The sequence below is a fragment of the Vigna umbellata genome, chromosome 8 (genome assembly GCF_029865625.1).
Source record: "Vigna umbellata cultivar VRB3 chromosome 8, Vumbellata_1.0, whole genome shotgun sequence".
Taxonomy (NCBI): Eukaryota; Viridiplantae; Streptophyta; class Magnoliopsida; order Fabales; family Fabaceae; genus Vigna; species Vigna umbellata.
Genome location: NC_142172.1, coordinates 48,798,912 through 48,813,239, shown reverse-complemented (window position 1 = coordinate 48,813,239; position 14,328 = coordinate 48,798,912). Strand labels below are relative to the sequence as shown.

General features: G+C 35.1%; 2 protein-coding genes and 1 pseudogene across 2 annotated transcripts; all 3 read left to right on the top strand.

The window, feature by feature from the left end:
* Positions 1-138: 138 nt before the first annotated feature.
* On the top strand, positions 139-2,052 carry LOC148194868 (exocyst complex component EXO70C1 pseudogene; annotated as a pseudogene).
* Positions 2,053-2,428: 376 nt separating this feature from the next.
* LOC148194867 (uncharacterized) lies at positions 2,429-8,332 on the top strand. The gene is made up of 9 exons (XM_088095862.1): positions 2,429-2,695; positions 2,783-3,114; positions 4,813-4,962; positions 5,230-5,373; positions 5,567-5,723; positions 6,095-6,267; positions 6,958-7,013; positions 7,391-7,493; positions 8,042-8,332. The coding sequence occupies exons 1-9, from the start codon at positions 2,491-2,493 to the stop codon at positions 8,129-8,131; spliced, it is 1,410 nt and encodes a 469-aa protein (XP_087951988.1). The 5' UTR covers positions 2,429-2,490; the 3' UTR covers positions 8,132-8,332.
* Positions 8,333-8,836: 504 nt separating this feature from the next.
* LOC124840287 (uncharacterized) lies at positions 8,837-11,527 on the top strand. Its single transcript, XM_047316323.2, has 5 exons — positions 8,837-8,994; positions 9,095-9,505; positions 9,600-9,654; positions 9,882-9,967; positions 11,214-11,527. Exons 1-5 carry the CDS (start codon positions 8,953-8,955, stop codon positions 11,364-11,366), a joined length of 747 nt encoding a protein of 248 aa, XP_047172279.1. The 5' UTR covers positions 8,837-8,952; the 3' UTR covers positions 11,367-11,527.
* Positions 11,528-14,328: the final 2,801 nt, after the last annotated feature.

Genomic DNA, 14,328 nt, shown 5'->3' with positions numbered 1-14,328 from the left:
ATTTGGATCAGCGGTCAAGACAGAGCTAGCGAGGCAGCTCCACCAAAATAGCTAAAAAGTAAAAGGAAACAAAATATAGAATAGAAGAGAATAGAAAGTTACATTAGGAGATTGCAGTGAAATGAAGAAAATAATGAGGAAAGATGAATTACTTGGTTCATCCCGTGAGGTGGAATCTGGGGTTTTCCCGCCCGAACCCCCTGTGCAATTCATATGATAACAATAAACACTGAAATTGAACGTTAATGTGAAGAGGCGATGGAGATGTCATCACGAATGAATGAGGTGGAAGATGTTTCTCCTGCAGATGGCGTCCCTGAGCTGGCCAAAGAGTTGGAGCGTATGGTGGATAGATACAGCAGCGGGAGGAGCAATTTTGTTTGGGAGGATGAGGAGGCAGAAGACGAGGACATGTCCCTCTTGCAATTCCTAGACATGGTGGATCGCATCTCCGCTGCTTCGGCTTCCTTATCATCTTCTTCTTCTTCCTCCTCTTCTACTGTGATTGCCTTCCAGGAGGAGTTGGACCTGATCGCCTTCGTCCTAGAAAAAGCAATGTCCCTACTAGAGAAACATCTTTCTCATCTTCTACACGACGACCCCAAATCTAAACCACCCAACAAATCCTTCTCCTTTAATTCTCCCTCATACCTTTCTTCTGTTCCCGAGTCTCCCTCCCCTAGACCACCACAGCAGGATCACCACACCCAAGACCCCTTTGATTTCTCTCCGCAAAAGATTTCTACTTTGAACAAGATCGCCACTGCCATGATCTCAGCCGGCTACCACATCGAGTGCTACTTGGTTTTTGCTAGTTTCAGGCGAACTGCTTTCAGAACCACGCTCCAGACATTTGGATTCGGGAACACCAGGATGGAAGATTTGTGTAAAATGTCATGGGAATCCCTTGAAGCTGAAATTGCAACGTGGAATCAAGTGGTTTGGCACTGCACCACCGTGCTTTTCAAGTCTGAAAGAAAACTTTATAAATCCATCTTCCCCGATCATCCCTCCATTTCTCAAAACTTGTTCTGCGATCTTGCACGACAAGTCATCGTCCATTTGCTCAACTTTGCACAGTGTGCTGTTCTAACAAAATGGACCACAGAGAAACTTTTCAAATTTCTAGATATGTACGAGACCCTGAGGGAAGACGTTATCGGAGGTTCCTATCTGGAGTCGGGAGCTAAGGAGCTGGCGTATGAGGCAGGCACCGCAAGGGACATGATAGTAGAGGCTATTATGGCCATGTTTTGTGATCTGAAGAACTCGATCAAGAACGACAACGAAAGGATTCCTGTTCCGAACGGTGCAGTGCACCCCTTGACTCGGTATGTAATGAACTATCTAAAATATGCATGCGAGTACAAGGATACGTTGGAGGAAGTGTTTGAACAAGGAGAAAGGATAAATGAGAAGGAGGTGAACGAAGTGGAAGATGTAGAGAAGCGGAAGAATTCGGGTTTTGCAGTGCAGTTGATGAGCATAATGGATCTTTTGGATGCAAATGTGGAAAGGAAATCACAGTTGTACAGGGACGATGCTCTGAGGTATTTTTTTCTGATGAACAACGGGAGATACGTAGTGCAGAAGGTGAAAGGGTGTGAGGAGCTTCACGAGCTGATGGGTGACAACTGGTGCAGGAGGAGGCAGTCGGGTCTGAGGTTGTACCACAAGTGTTATCAGAGGGAAACGTGGACTAAGGTGCTGCAGTGCCTGAAGCCGGAGGGGCTACAGCAGGGGACTGGGAATAAGGTCTCCAAACAGCTCGTGAAGGAAAGGTTCAAATGCTTCAATCGGATGTTTGAAGAGATACACAAGTGTCAGAGTTGTTGGATGGTGAGCGATCAACAACTGCAGTCGGAACTCAGAGTTTCCATCTCCTCTTTGGTCATCCCCGCCTACCGCTCCTTCGTTGGAAGATTCAAACAACATCTTGAATCAACCAGACACATCGACAAGTATATCAAGTACCACCCAGACGACATTGAGCTTTTGATTGATGATTTCTTTGCCGGTAATGCTGCCTCCATGCCTCGAAGGAGGTCATGAAGGAAGACACCACATCCTCCACCCACATACCTCAAACTATTTCATTTCTTTTCGTCTCCTGTAATATTAATCCTTATTTTCCTCTTAATTGATGATAGTTTAGTTTTAAACTGAACTCATCTACAATTTAATTCTTTTTATTTTTGTCAAAAAAATTATATTACCTCTAACCCTTTCGATATAGGACTTTTATTTACTATTTTAAATTCTTATTTTAATTTAATTTACAAAACACTATAAAGATAAACAAACATGTTTCTATTTTTCTCTCACTAATACCATAATATTTGTGTATATGGTAATTAATATATTTTAGTCCTTAAATTATTAGATAACCCCTGCCTTGACTTGGAAGATACTGATTCAAGAAGAAAAAGTATAAAATAAGTATACATTTGTAGAGTAAAGTAACCAAGAGAGGAGAAAGGGGCGGTGGAGATGGAGAGAGAGAGGGAGGTGGTGAGTGTGCTGCACGGTGGTATGATCATAACCATGGACGAGGAGCAGCGAGTGTTTAGGGACGGGGGAATCGTGATCGAAGGAGATAGAATCAAAGCTATTGGACAATCTGCACAAATTCTTGCTGAATTTTCTGATGTGGCCCACCACATCCTCGATCTCACCGGCCACATCTTACTCCCTGGTTCTCGCTCTCTCTTTCCTTTTTTCTGTTTGATATTGCTATGAAATGAAATGAAAATTTAAATAATCTAAAGCAGTAGAGTGACAGGATTTATTAACACCCACGTCCATAGTTCCCAACAACTCGCTAGAGGCATAGCCGATGATGTGGACTTGATGACCTGGTTGCATCACCGCATCTGGCCCTACGAATCCAACATGACCCAACACGATTCTTACCTCTCTACTTTGCTTTGCGGGATCGAGCTCATTCACTCCGGCGTAACCTGTTTTGCTGAAGCTGGGGGTCAACATGTGTCTGAAATGGCTAGAGCAGTCAGCTTACTGGGTCTGCGAGCTTGTTTAACCCAGTCCACCATGGACTCTGGCCACGGTTTGCCTCCATCCTGGGCCACTCGTACCACGGATCAATGCATTCAGGTCTCTCTCTATTCAAACTCCCAACTAATATGATTTATTATTCAGTGATGATTACAAAAGTGAACCAACTTCTTACCAAAGCCAATATATATATATATATATATGGACAGAGAAGCATTGCACAATGGATGGATGGTTGTAACAAACTACAATAATAACAGTAGCTGTTCAGAAACTGTTAACTAAAAGAAATAGTTGAGATATTACTAAAACCATAGAGAAGTTTATCTCTAACACTCCCCACAAGCTCAAGGTGGATGTGAAACAATAGGCAACTCAACCACATTGAGCTTGGATCTAAGAAAAAGAACTCTTGTTGGTAAAAGCGGCTTGGTTAGTAAACGGTCCATTGATCTGCACAACGAGATGCTTGGCTAGAAGAGCACCAACAACATACCTAGAGAAAGATGGGATAAGAAGAAAATCTGCACCCTGTTTTGAGAGTTTAAACCAGAAAACACAGGAGAAGATATAGGCTTTGTCTGGACAAGAAAATCCTTCATATATTTTGTTTGTGCCATAACAGGAGTGTCATTGGATTGGAGTATGAGCGCACTTCAATGCCAAGAAAATAATCTGAGGCCCCTAGTGTGAGAGAAAAGACAGTCCAAATTATGAATAAGATGCTGAACTAGGGATGTGAAGTTTCCTGTTATTACGATGCCATCAATATAAACAAGTGATTGGACAGTACAATTTTTGCTGAGAATATGTTAATAAGAATAGATCGCATTTTCCGTCTTTAAAACCAAGCACACTTACCATCTCTGAAATCAAATTGCAGTAAGATAGTTTTGTGAAGCTGACAAACCAAACAAGTATCTTTATCTTCAAAAACCTGGAGGTTTAGTCATGTAAACCTCTTCATCAAGAAAGACATTGTTAACATGTAACTGAAACAAAGACCGCTTGTAAGCAACAACAGAAAATAGAATAATGCAAAAGGAGTCAGGTTTTATAACTGAAGATAGACTCTCATTAAAGTTGAAACCATATTGTAAATTGAAACCCCTGGCAACTAATCCCATTTGGGTTTCCCATAACACAGAACACCCGTTTGCAACCAATAGTATAAAAATTCGGAGGAAGAGGAACTAAAGACTGGGTATTCTTCTATTCAAGAGCAAGAAGTTCATCTTGCATAGCACCAAACCACTTTGTATCCTGTAAGGCAATTTTCACACTCTTTGGTTCCACATTGGCAACAAGGAGAGATGGAATAACCCTGATTTGAACAATACCAGACTTAGAGTGAGTCTGCATAGAGTGAGTATTGAGAGGACAACGTGGTACGATGTGTTTGGTACGGTTCAGAATTAGAAGTTAGGATCTATGGAAAACACAGGATAAAAAAGGATAGATTTAGCAGAAGCTAAGAAAGAGTATCAACTAGCTATGAATAACATATTGAAACCGACAAGTATTATGATTAGTGAAAATTACAAAAGTGAGTGAACTGCTTACCGAGGCCCGTGTATATGGACAAAGGAGTATTGCATAATGCATGCTTGTTCAGTAGTACTAGGAACTAACTACAACTGTTACTACAATAAATACATGTAGTTGTTCAGAAACTATTAACCAAAAAGAAACAAACTAGATATTACAAAAAAGGAGAAAAGTATATCTCCAACAAAGTCTTTACGAATCCATTTCTTTTCACAAATGACTTTACTCTTACTTTCTTCTCATATGCAGTCTCAAAAGGACAATTATGACAAGTACCACAACACAGCCCATGGTCGCATCAGAATCTGGTTCGGAATACGACAAATCATGAACTCTACTCCTTGCTTGCTTATCGAAACAAGAGATGCTGCAACACAACTAAAAACTGGAATACACATGGTACCCATTCCTTTTCTTTTCTACAAACATTTTGTGGAAAAACAAGAACAACATAACCAAAACTTCATTCTCTAACTTTAGATCGAGTTGGGTGGGGCTGTTTTCATCAACAATATTAATTTGATTATTCAAAATGGCCTATATAATAATGGGAGGAGTTCTAAATCAATACCACTTATTTTTTATTCATACTAGAAAGTGGTGTATTAAACTAGCCAGCACAATACTTATGCACCAATGTCCTCACCTGACATACAAAACTGTTAGCATGTTGCTGAGATACCGTATGAGAACCAACTAGTCAGGGATGTTCACAAAGTAGATCACGGAACTGTTACATACTTGGACAAGATAGATTTCCTTCAAAGCAATCTGCTAGCAGCTCACTCAGTTTGGCTTGATAATAACGAGGTAAATTTTTGCCCCTTTAAACATGATTATACCCTTTCAACAAAACCTAATTCAGTTCTTAAGTTTCTATTATTATCTAACATGTGGTGAGTTCAATTTTGGGTGATGCTGGTATGCAAGAAAACACCCATGACTGTTTATTCCTCGAGTTAGTGTGATAAACAGTAATTATTCCTGCATAATATTTTTTCAGATATCTCTTCTTTCAAGATCAGGGGTCAAAGTGTCCCACTGTCCTGCTGCTGCAATGCGAATGCTTGGATTTGCACCTGTAAGGGAGATGCTTGATGCTGGTGTTTGTGTCTCTCTGGGAACTGATGGGGCCCCATCAAACAATCGCATGAGCATCGGTTCATCTGAACTCTAAACTTTTGAATTCTTTTTTACTTGCTTTATAATTGCACTAGATTCAACAATTCCGCATTTAATAGACCACAGAAGGAAGTATGCAAATTTAATTGCACTAGGTTCAACAAGCTCAAGTATGCAAATTCAATTTGTTATGTGAAGAATTTGTATTTACTTATGTGAAGAACTTTTATTTTTAATATAGTATTAAATAGACCACAGAAGCAACCTACCCTCCTAAGGCAGGGCAGGTTCATCTAAGATTATGAACACCAAACCCTCACTTGAACGTGAAATAGTGGGAGTCTCTAGCCGCATGGAAAATGTACACTTTTAGTGGATTGAAATTTTCATTTCTAAATTGTATTTGCAGTTGATGAAATGTACCTAGCTTCTCTAATTAATAAAGGACGGGAAGTTTATGCTAATGGAACCACAGATCCAACAGCATTGCCCGCTGAAACTATTCTTAGAATGGTTACAGTTAATGGTGCAAAGTCGGTATTGTGGGATGACGAACTAGGTTCTCTTGAGGTTGGGAAAAAGGTTGGTATTGGTTCACGTCATTCGTAAAGTGTAATTATTATGATTTTTTCTTTCCCGGCTAACTTTTTTCTTTTTGTTGAAATCTTCCCCTTTTAATTGGGACTAAATGCGGGATTCTCTTTTGTTGGACACAGATTATACTGTAGACCTTTGAATTCGAAGTAGAGAGTTGTGGTGTGGGGATAGTTCTTTGTATTTGTATAAAGCACAGTTGAAACATGACATTTTTTATATCTGTTGATAATTACCACATTTCGTTTTTGCAAACTAGTTAACAATGAAAATAAATAGGAAATTTTTAAAATATGATATGGACTAGGTGAAAAAGAAAAAAACGTAAGCAAAGAAAATATAAAAATCTTGCGGGAAACTTATTACATTCAATTGGACAAATGTTATATTGACCTCCCTGGTCAATGCTTCTGCAATATCTTTCTAACTTTGTTTAACACCAAATCTTCTGTTGATGGTAAAGTAGATTATTTGCTAGAGAAATAATACCTGGAGTCGCCAGATGTTAATAGACATCTAGTGAAAGAATGAAAAAAGAGAAAAATATCGAAATTATGGGTGGTATGATGTGATAAGGGAAGAAAAAAATGATTATTATTGAGTGTTTAATATCATTCCTCTTTTTTATATTTTCTTGATGGGACCGAAGCTGACAGTTTTGTGATTGTCATTCAATAGGCGGACATTGTTGTAGTCAATCCTTCCTCTTGGCCTATGGTTCCTGTTCATGACTGGTACGAACCCATTACATAATTGGTACTTCTGTTAATTATACAGACCTTTTATTGAATTCTTTTGAATTAGATGACCGGTGTTTGGATTAGTTTTATCAGAAGCAATCAATTTTTTTTTTATGACGAAGGCAAGGTAATAGATAATTCTACTTTTCATGATTTCATCGCGTGGGATAGAATTGATTCTCGTGTGTTAACTGCACATCCTAGATTGTGATCTTGTGCGCTTATGAAATAATGTGATGATCATGCATTACATAAAACCATTTTAACGCCATGCAGCGAAAGTTCCTTTCTGTTGCAATCTTGGCTGGCTACTATCACACCATTCAAAGACCTTTTCAAGTTAAAACATTTACTGTTTACACAATGTGCAGCATTTCCAGCATAGTGTATTCCATGCGATCAGAAAATGTGATATCTGTCATGTGCAATGGCGTGTGGATAATGAAGAACAAGAAGATTATACACGTGGACGAGGTATTATCTTGGATAGTTTTTCTTATGTAGAATGTGAATCGATTCTATATTAGATTGAGAATCCATTCAATAATATTAATTGACTTAATGAACTAACACTTTACTTGAAGAAGGAAAGAAAGAAAATAGAATGAAAAAAAAGATAAATGGAAAATGAAAAATTAAAACTCCGTTCATCTGGGTGAGTGAAAAATGGATAAATATACAAAAATCATTTTAATTAATTAAAACCAAATTTAATTTATTATAAATCTAATCATTTTTAACATATAATTGCTCTTGATTTTTTTTTTTGTTTTAAAGAATTGTTTTATTCTTTTTAAAGAAACTATAAAACATAAGAAAGGCTTCCGCTATCTCCTACTTTGCATGCCTTGAGATAAGTATTTCTTACAACTCCTTTTCCTTTACTTTCTTCTTGAACTTGACAAACGTACAAAAAAAAACATATAGAGTTCTTATCAATTATGTTTCAATTGGCCTAGTGTTTCGTCTTTTTTCATTACTCGTGGCCGGAGAAGTTTAATTTGTATTGTCCATGATGACAGGAAGAAGTTATTTTGAAGGCAAAAGAGGCTTCTGTTGAACTTCTGAAGAGGGCAGGCATAACATTACCAAGCAGAATGAACATGATTTGAGTATTTGTTTTCAAGTGTATACAGATTGCTAATGCAATACAGGAAATAATGTATGCACTATAGAGACAGTACAGTATCCAATGAATTTAATTGTGTGGATGATGATATTACAGAGTGAGCGTATGACTGCATGACTGTGTAAATTGGTCAAGGGAGAGATTGAATATTTGAATATTTTTTAGTTTTTCAATTATCTTTTAACTATTAGTTGTCAAAATCTAAACATACAATTACACTAATAATTCAAAAACTTCATACATGTATTTATCAATCAAACAGGTTATTAATTATTTTCTTTTCAAAAGAATTTCAACGACGATAACTGAAAGGAACAAAAATAGAATATTGGATTAACAGGACTAGAATAAAAGTTTTTAAAACTAAGCCATTAAACAAAAATGAAATTATATATTTGCAGAGGGTAGATTGGATATATTTGGTCGGATAAATAATAATTTTTCTATAATAACTAACAGTATTTCGATTTTAATACAATGAATAAAATTATAACTTTTGTAAGTTTTAAGATCATTAATTTTGTTTGAAATTCAATGGTTGATATAATTGATAATGTGTTTGATTTTAGTATTTAATCTTAAATACAATTTTTAGAAATAATTTGAAAATTAAAAACATATTTAATCTTAAAATTAATTAAAATTGTAAAGGTGTAGAAGTAATATTATAGTTTTTTTAAGAGGATGGGATGAATTGGATTGGAGGGATAGGATAGTAATTCGTGTGGTGACGGAGTAGAGTTTGAGATAGTAATATATCTGTTGTTAGATTGGAAGTGGCAGTGGCAGTTGCAGACTCAATCCATGGCAGCTGCATTTGCATCTTCGACTACCACATTCAGACTGGTAATCCCTACTATTCTCTTAGATCAAATCAGAATTCTTATTCTTCTTATTATTAGTATTTATTATTTACGATGTGATTCGTTTGTGTTTGTGTTGTCAGTCAAATTTTGGAGATATCAAAGGTTTGCACCTCCATAACCCTAATTCTAATAATCTCAAGTTTAGGACGCCGGCGTCTGGGTTTGGCGGTTGTCATGGAGTGACATTGAGTGTGAAAGAAAGGGAAGTTGGAAGGGGTTTGAGGGTTCGGGCGAGTTCTTCTTCGGGGGAGGACGCAAGTGTTCAGGCTAAAGTGACTCAGAAAGTATTCTTCGACATTAGTATCGGAAATCCAGTTGGGAAGCTTGTCGGAAGGGTTGTCATTGGACTGTACGGCGACGATGTTCCCCAAACAGCCGAGAACTTCCGTGCCCTCTGCACCGGAGAGAAGGGCTTTGGGTATAAGGGCTCTACCTTCCATCGTGTTATCAAGGATTTCATGATTCAAGGGGGCGATTTTGACAAAGGAAATGTATGTATCTATCTATCTATCTCCCGATCTCTCTATCTTTATTCTCTTTCCCATTTTCCCATTCTATTTATTTTCTAACTATCATATATTTCAGGGAACTGGAGGCAAGAGTATATATGGTCGCACTTTCAAAGATGAGAATTTTATTTGTCAGTTCCTCACTTCCTTACTTCCCACTTTACATTCATTTCCCCTTCCTGCTTTCAATTTCTAAACACCAAATAATTTCACCTGCCTTTCTTTTTCCAACCTTTTCTTATTCTTATTATTAAACAAATGCCCCTGCAACTTCTTCTAATTAGATTCCTCCATCTCCCTGCATATTATTGATATTGTAAATATATATTAATGATACTCATATCTACAATATCTCCAGTGTCTCATACTGGACCCGGAGTTGTTAGCATGGCAAATGCAGGTCCCAACACAAATGGGAGTCAGTTTTTCATATGCACTGTCAAGGTATATTGCTCTTCTATATTTCGAATTATCCATGTTCTTCTTCTAATGAAACACCAACCCATCACGCCTAGGCAGATAAGTTTGAGCCATAATGCTGTCTTTCAATGAACAGCTGTGCTACATTTCTAACACGAAGACTTTTTTTAACTTTTAAGATTCCTGCCTTTACAAAACAAACACGGTTGTTCTGCAACTCGTATCAACTTCTAACTTTGTTGGCAATTTTTACGTATAATTTTTGCATATTATTCTGTGAAATTATGTTAAAAATAATTGATTTCATCTGTGTAAAACCCAAATATAGAAAATAGCAATTTTAGATGTATTATAATCAAGGTTGTCAAGGTTACCATTCTACTTAGGATCAAGAGGGGGATGCAAGATCATAAAATGTAGGATCGTGGGATCCTACCAAAATGTAAAGTTATACATCTATACTGATACCGAAATGGAAAAGAAAATTATAAATGACAACACCAAAGCAGACTTAAAACTGAAATTTCGTAACCTTAAATCCCTAACATCCAAAACTAGTCGCAGTAGTCACTTAGATAGTACATGAGGTTTGCTGAAAAATCATGCTCCTACGCGTCCTCAGCTGCATCTGTTTAATCTCATCGGCACTTTCCCAAGCATTTGAACACCAAATTCATCAATAGGTGCAGCTGATACACAGCAGAGAGAGAGAGGGTTGAGACTTGAGAGACTTAGAGATCTGATTGCAGGATAGACAGGACGCGCACTCGTAGCAAGTCTGATTGCACAGCAGCAAACAAATTCATAAATCAGAACCTAGAGATTGAGAGAGATGGGAGGGAGTGACCAAGAGACAGAGAGAATGGGGTGGACCGTGTAAGGTTCTTAGGTCTGATACTGAGAGAGAACAAACTGATTCAGGGATGAAAGAAAGGTTAAAATGCATTCAGGCGAATTGGCTTCGCACGATCAGAATGAAGTCTGATCCCACAATCTTGCTCCAATCCTACTACAACGGTCCCACTGATGGATTTTAGTAATGATCCAGCTAGGGAGCAGATTTATAAGGTCTTGAAATCGATCTATTCACGGTTTAGCTAGTGATCCTGACAGCATTGATTATAAATTATAATTAAAAGAACCACATGGTGTCAACAATCTAAAATTTTACTAATATGATGGAATGTTAGAAAACTCTTAATGTCTACTTATCTGAAATTGTTTCTGTTCCTTGGTTTTGATATAATCAATTGATTTGATGAATTGGCAGACACCATGGTTGGATCAGAGACATGTTGTATTTGGCCAAGTTTTGGAAGGCATGGACATTGTTAGGTTGATCGAATCCCAGGAGACAGATAGGGGTGACCGTCCTAGAAAAAACGTGACCATCAGCGACTGTGGTGAGCTTCCAATTGCTTGAGGTGGTGGTTCTTGTGTATTTTGTTGGTCATGGTCATTTTCTTCTATTAACTTGTTTAGATTGAGAAGAAACTCCTGCTTTATGGAAATTTTTGTTCGACTATTCTTAAGAGAACCTCGGTAACCTTTTTTTTTATCATACTGAACCTAAATCTTATAGCACTCACCTGTGTTCTGGTAGAATTACAGTCAAGTTGCAAAATTTAATACCTGTTTTAAGTGGTATCTCCTTAAGCCAAAGTGCAGATTCCATGGGGAAATGGATGTCAACAGAATTATTAGTCTTCTATAACATGCATGATCAAATTAATAGCATTGCTAGGGACTTGTGGTAGACTTTTTTCTGAGCGATTATTGTGTTATCTTGATCGAATTTGGATTCTTTTATCGGCCCTTTGTATTTTGGATTAAGAATGAAATAAATATAAAAACCTGTGTTTTGAATCACAAGAGAAGGAATGAAAGACTTCTTCCACCTGTGTGGATGAATGAGTTAAAAAGGGAAGGAAAATAAATTTCATAAATGTTTCATAAAAAGGGAATATTAGAAGCATAATTTAAAATAAATATATTAAATAAATTAAAATTATGTATCTAAGCACAATTTTAATAAAAGAAAAAGAAAAATGTCTGAAAGCAAAACTTTAGTCAATGAAAAACAGATTAAATAAAACACGTGTTTGGGAGAAAAAAATTCTTTATTATTCATAAATTTTTAAAATTTGTCTATTTTAATAATAAAAGAAATAAATTATACCTCTCTGGTAAAAAAAAAATGTGACAACCTTGTACGTGGAGGTTAAAGCAAATATATGGAGAGCTTAGGTAGTATATGTGGAAATATTAATGTCTGGTTTGAAAATGAGCGTTGACTGATACGTACAGGTTAAGAAATTAGGAGTTAAATGATGTTTTACGGATGTTTATTATGGTTGTCTTTAATATGCATACATGTTTTTCTCTGCATAAAGTTGGAGCGAATTTTAGCGCATTTCACTACACTTCAATCATATGTAAACAATAGCATACATTTGAATAGAATGAAGCTACCCAACCTATGCTTCCCTATTCTATTCTACCACATCACCTTTTTCATGGAATTCCTTCTTCCAAAACTTTACCTAAAATCATTTTTATTATTTTAATAATAGAATTTATTATTTTATTATTCAACTCCTAAAGTTGCACATTTATATATGTATTTAGTTCAGTTACAGTTTTCAACATAAAGAAAAGGTATATTTGTTTACCTATTTCTCTCAATATTTTTGGAAAATTTTATAAAAAAATGTTTATGATGAAAGTGACGAGTTACAAGTGTTTGACGTTCATTGTAAAACAAAAATAATAGAACATTAGTTAATATTATGAGAGTTTATATATATATATATATATATATATATATATAAAGAAAATTGTAAATTTCTTTCTAAAGATTTATTTACGACATCATAATTAAAAATTTGTCTCGATAATCAACTTAGATTCAATGCAAAAGTTAAACTTAGAAAAATAATTCTTAGACTTTGTAAAAATTTGTGTTTCACAAATTTAGGATATGTGATGGCTTTTTAGAAAAATATTTGTTGGAAGATTTAGCAATAGTATTACATGAGTTCTATTGAATATATAAAACAGGAGGTTCACATGTGAGATACAAATACCAATGAGATTTGAGTTCCCAACAACCTCCCCCTCAATGTGAGTTGCTTGCAGCGGAAGCATTTTCAACCAACCACAACCACGAGTAGTATTTTCCAATAGTCGTTCATCTTAACGGAACTTGCTTACCTAAACATACCACTGTTGGGTCTATCAAGGAGGAGGTTCACAAAGGAAATACGAACACCAATGAGATGTAAGTCTAATTATATAAAGGATCGACACCACTCTTTACCAAAAATCTTAAGACTATGAATTAATGTGTCTTTCATCTTTATACTACTTACTCATTTCTATCCAATATTTGACTCACACTTGAATTACGAACAAGTTTAACATATATAAAAATTTAATATCATCTCTCATCTAAAACTTCAATACAATAAATTTGAATATTTTTTCTTATATATTTCTTCTTTCTTACAACGAATAACAAAAAATTAATAGATAACTTAATAAATTTTAAATAATTAAATTTAGTTTATTTGAACTAGTTTCACAGTTTCAGTCTCCTATTAAAAAATATATAAATTAATTTTAAAAAAATAGTTTTAATTAATTATCAATCTTTTGAATAACTTTTTGTTATTTTTTTTAACAGTTTAATCATGAATACCACTAAATATATGTTGATAGAAAAATAAATATTAAAAGAGATTAGTATCATTTAATTTTTTTTTTCTATCATTAAAATTGGATAAATTTATTGAATATCGATTCATATTTATTTCACCCTTCTCAAGTACAAATCTATGTCACCCCTGTGTATTTATAGGTATAGTTATACACTTTGAAATTCAAACTCGTTCTTTAAAATTAATATTCACTATAATCTCTTGTTTTTTTTACTCATTATGACAAGTTGCTATCATATAAATATATGGATAAACTATTTATCATCTCCCATGCTAGAAAATTCACACTCACAAATTTAGATTAAGAAAGAAGCATATCTCTCCTATTTTCTGATAGAATATCTGTTCGAGTCTCTAGTTTCTTAACATTCCTTATTTTATTAATAAATGTCACCCTTCAATCTCTGTACTTTCAATAAACTAACACTTACTTTGCTTATTTTATTTTAAAATAACATATTTGCTAAAAATTAAATAAATAATTTATACAAACTAAAATTTAAAATATAAAAAGTTGTTCTCGTATTTTCTAACTTTGAATTTTAATATAAAGTTTCACAAATTTAAAAAAATTAAAATACATTAAACTTGAATTGTTTTTAATTTATTTTTTATTATTTAAAATATTTTATTTGAATAAAATAATAAGTTTATTGAATTTTGATT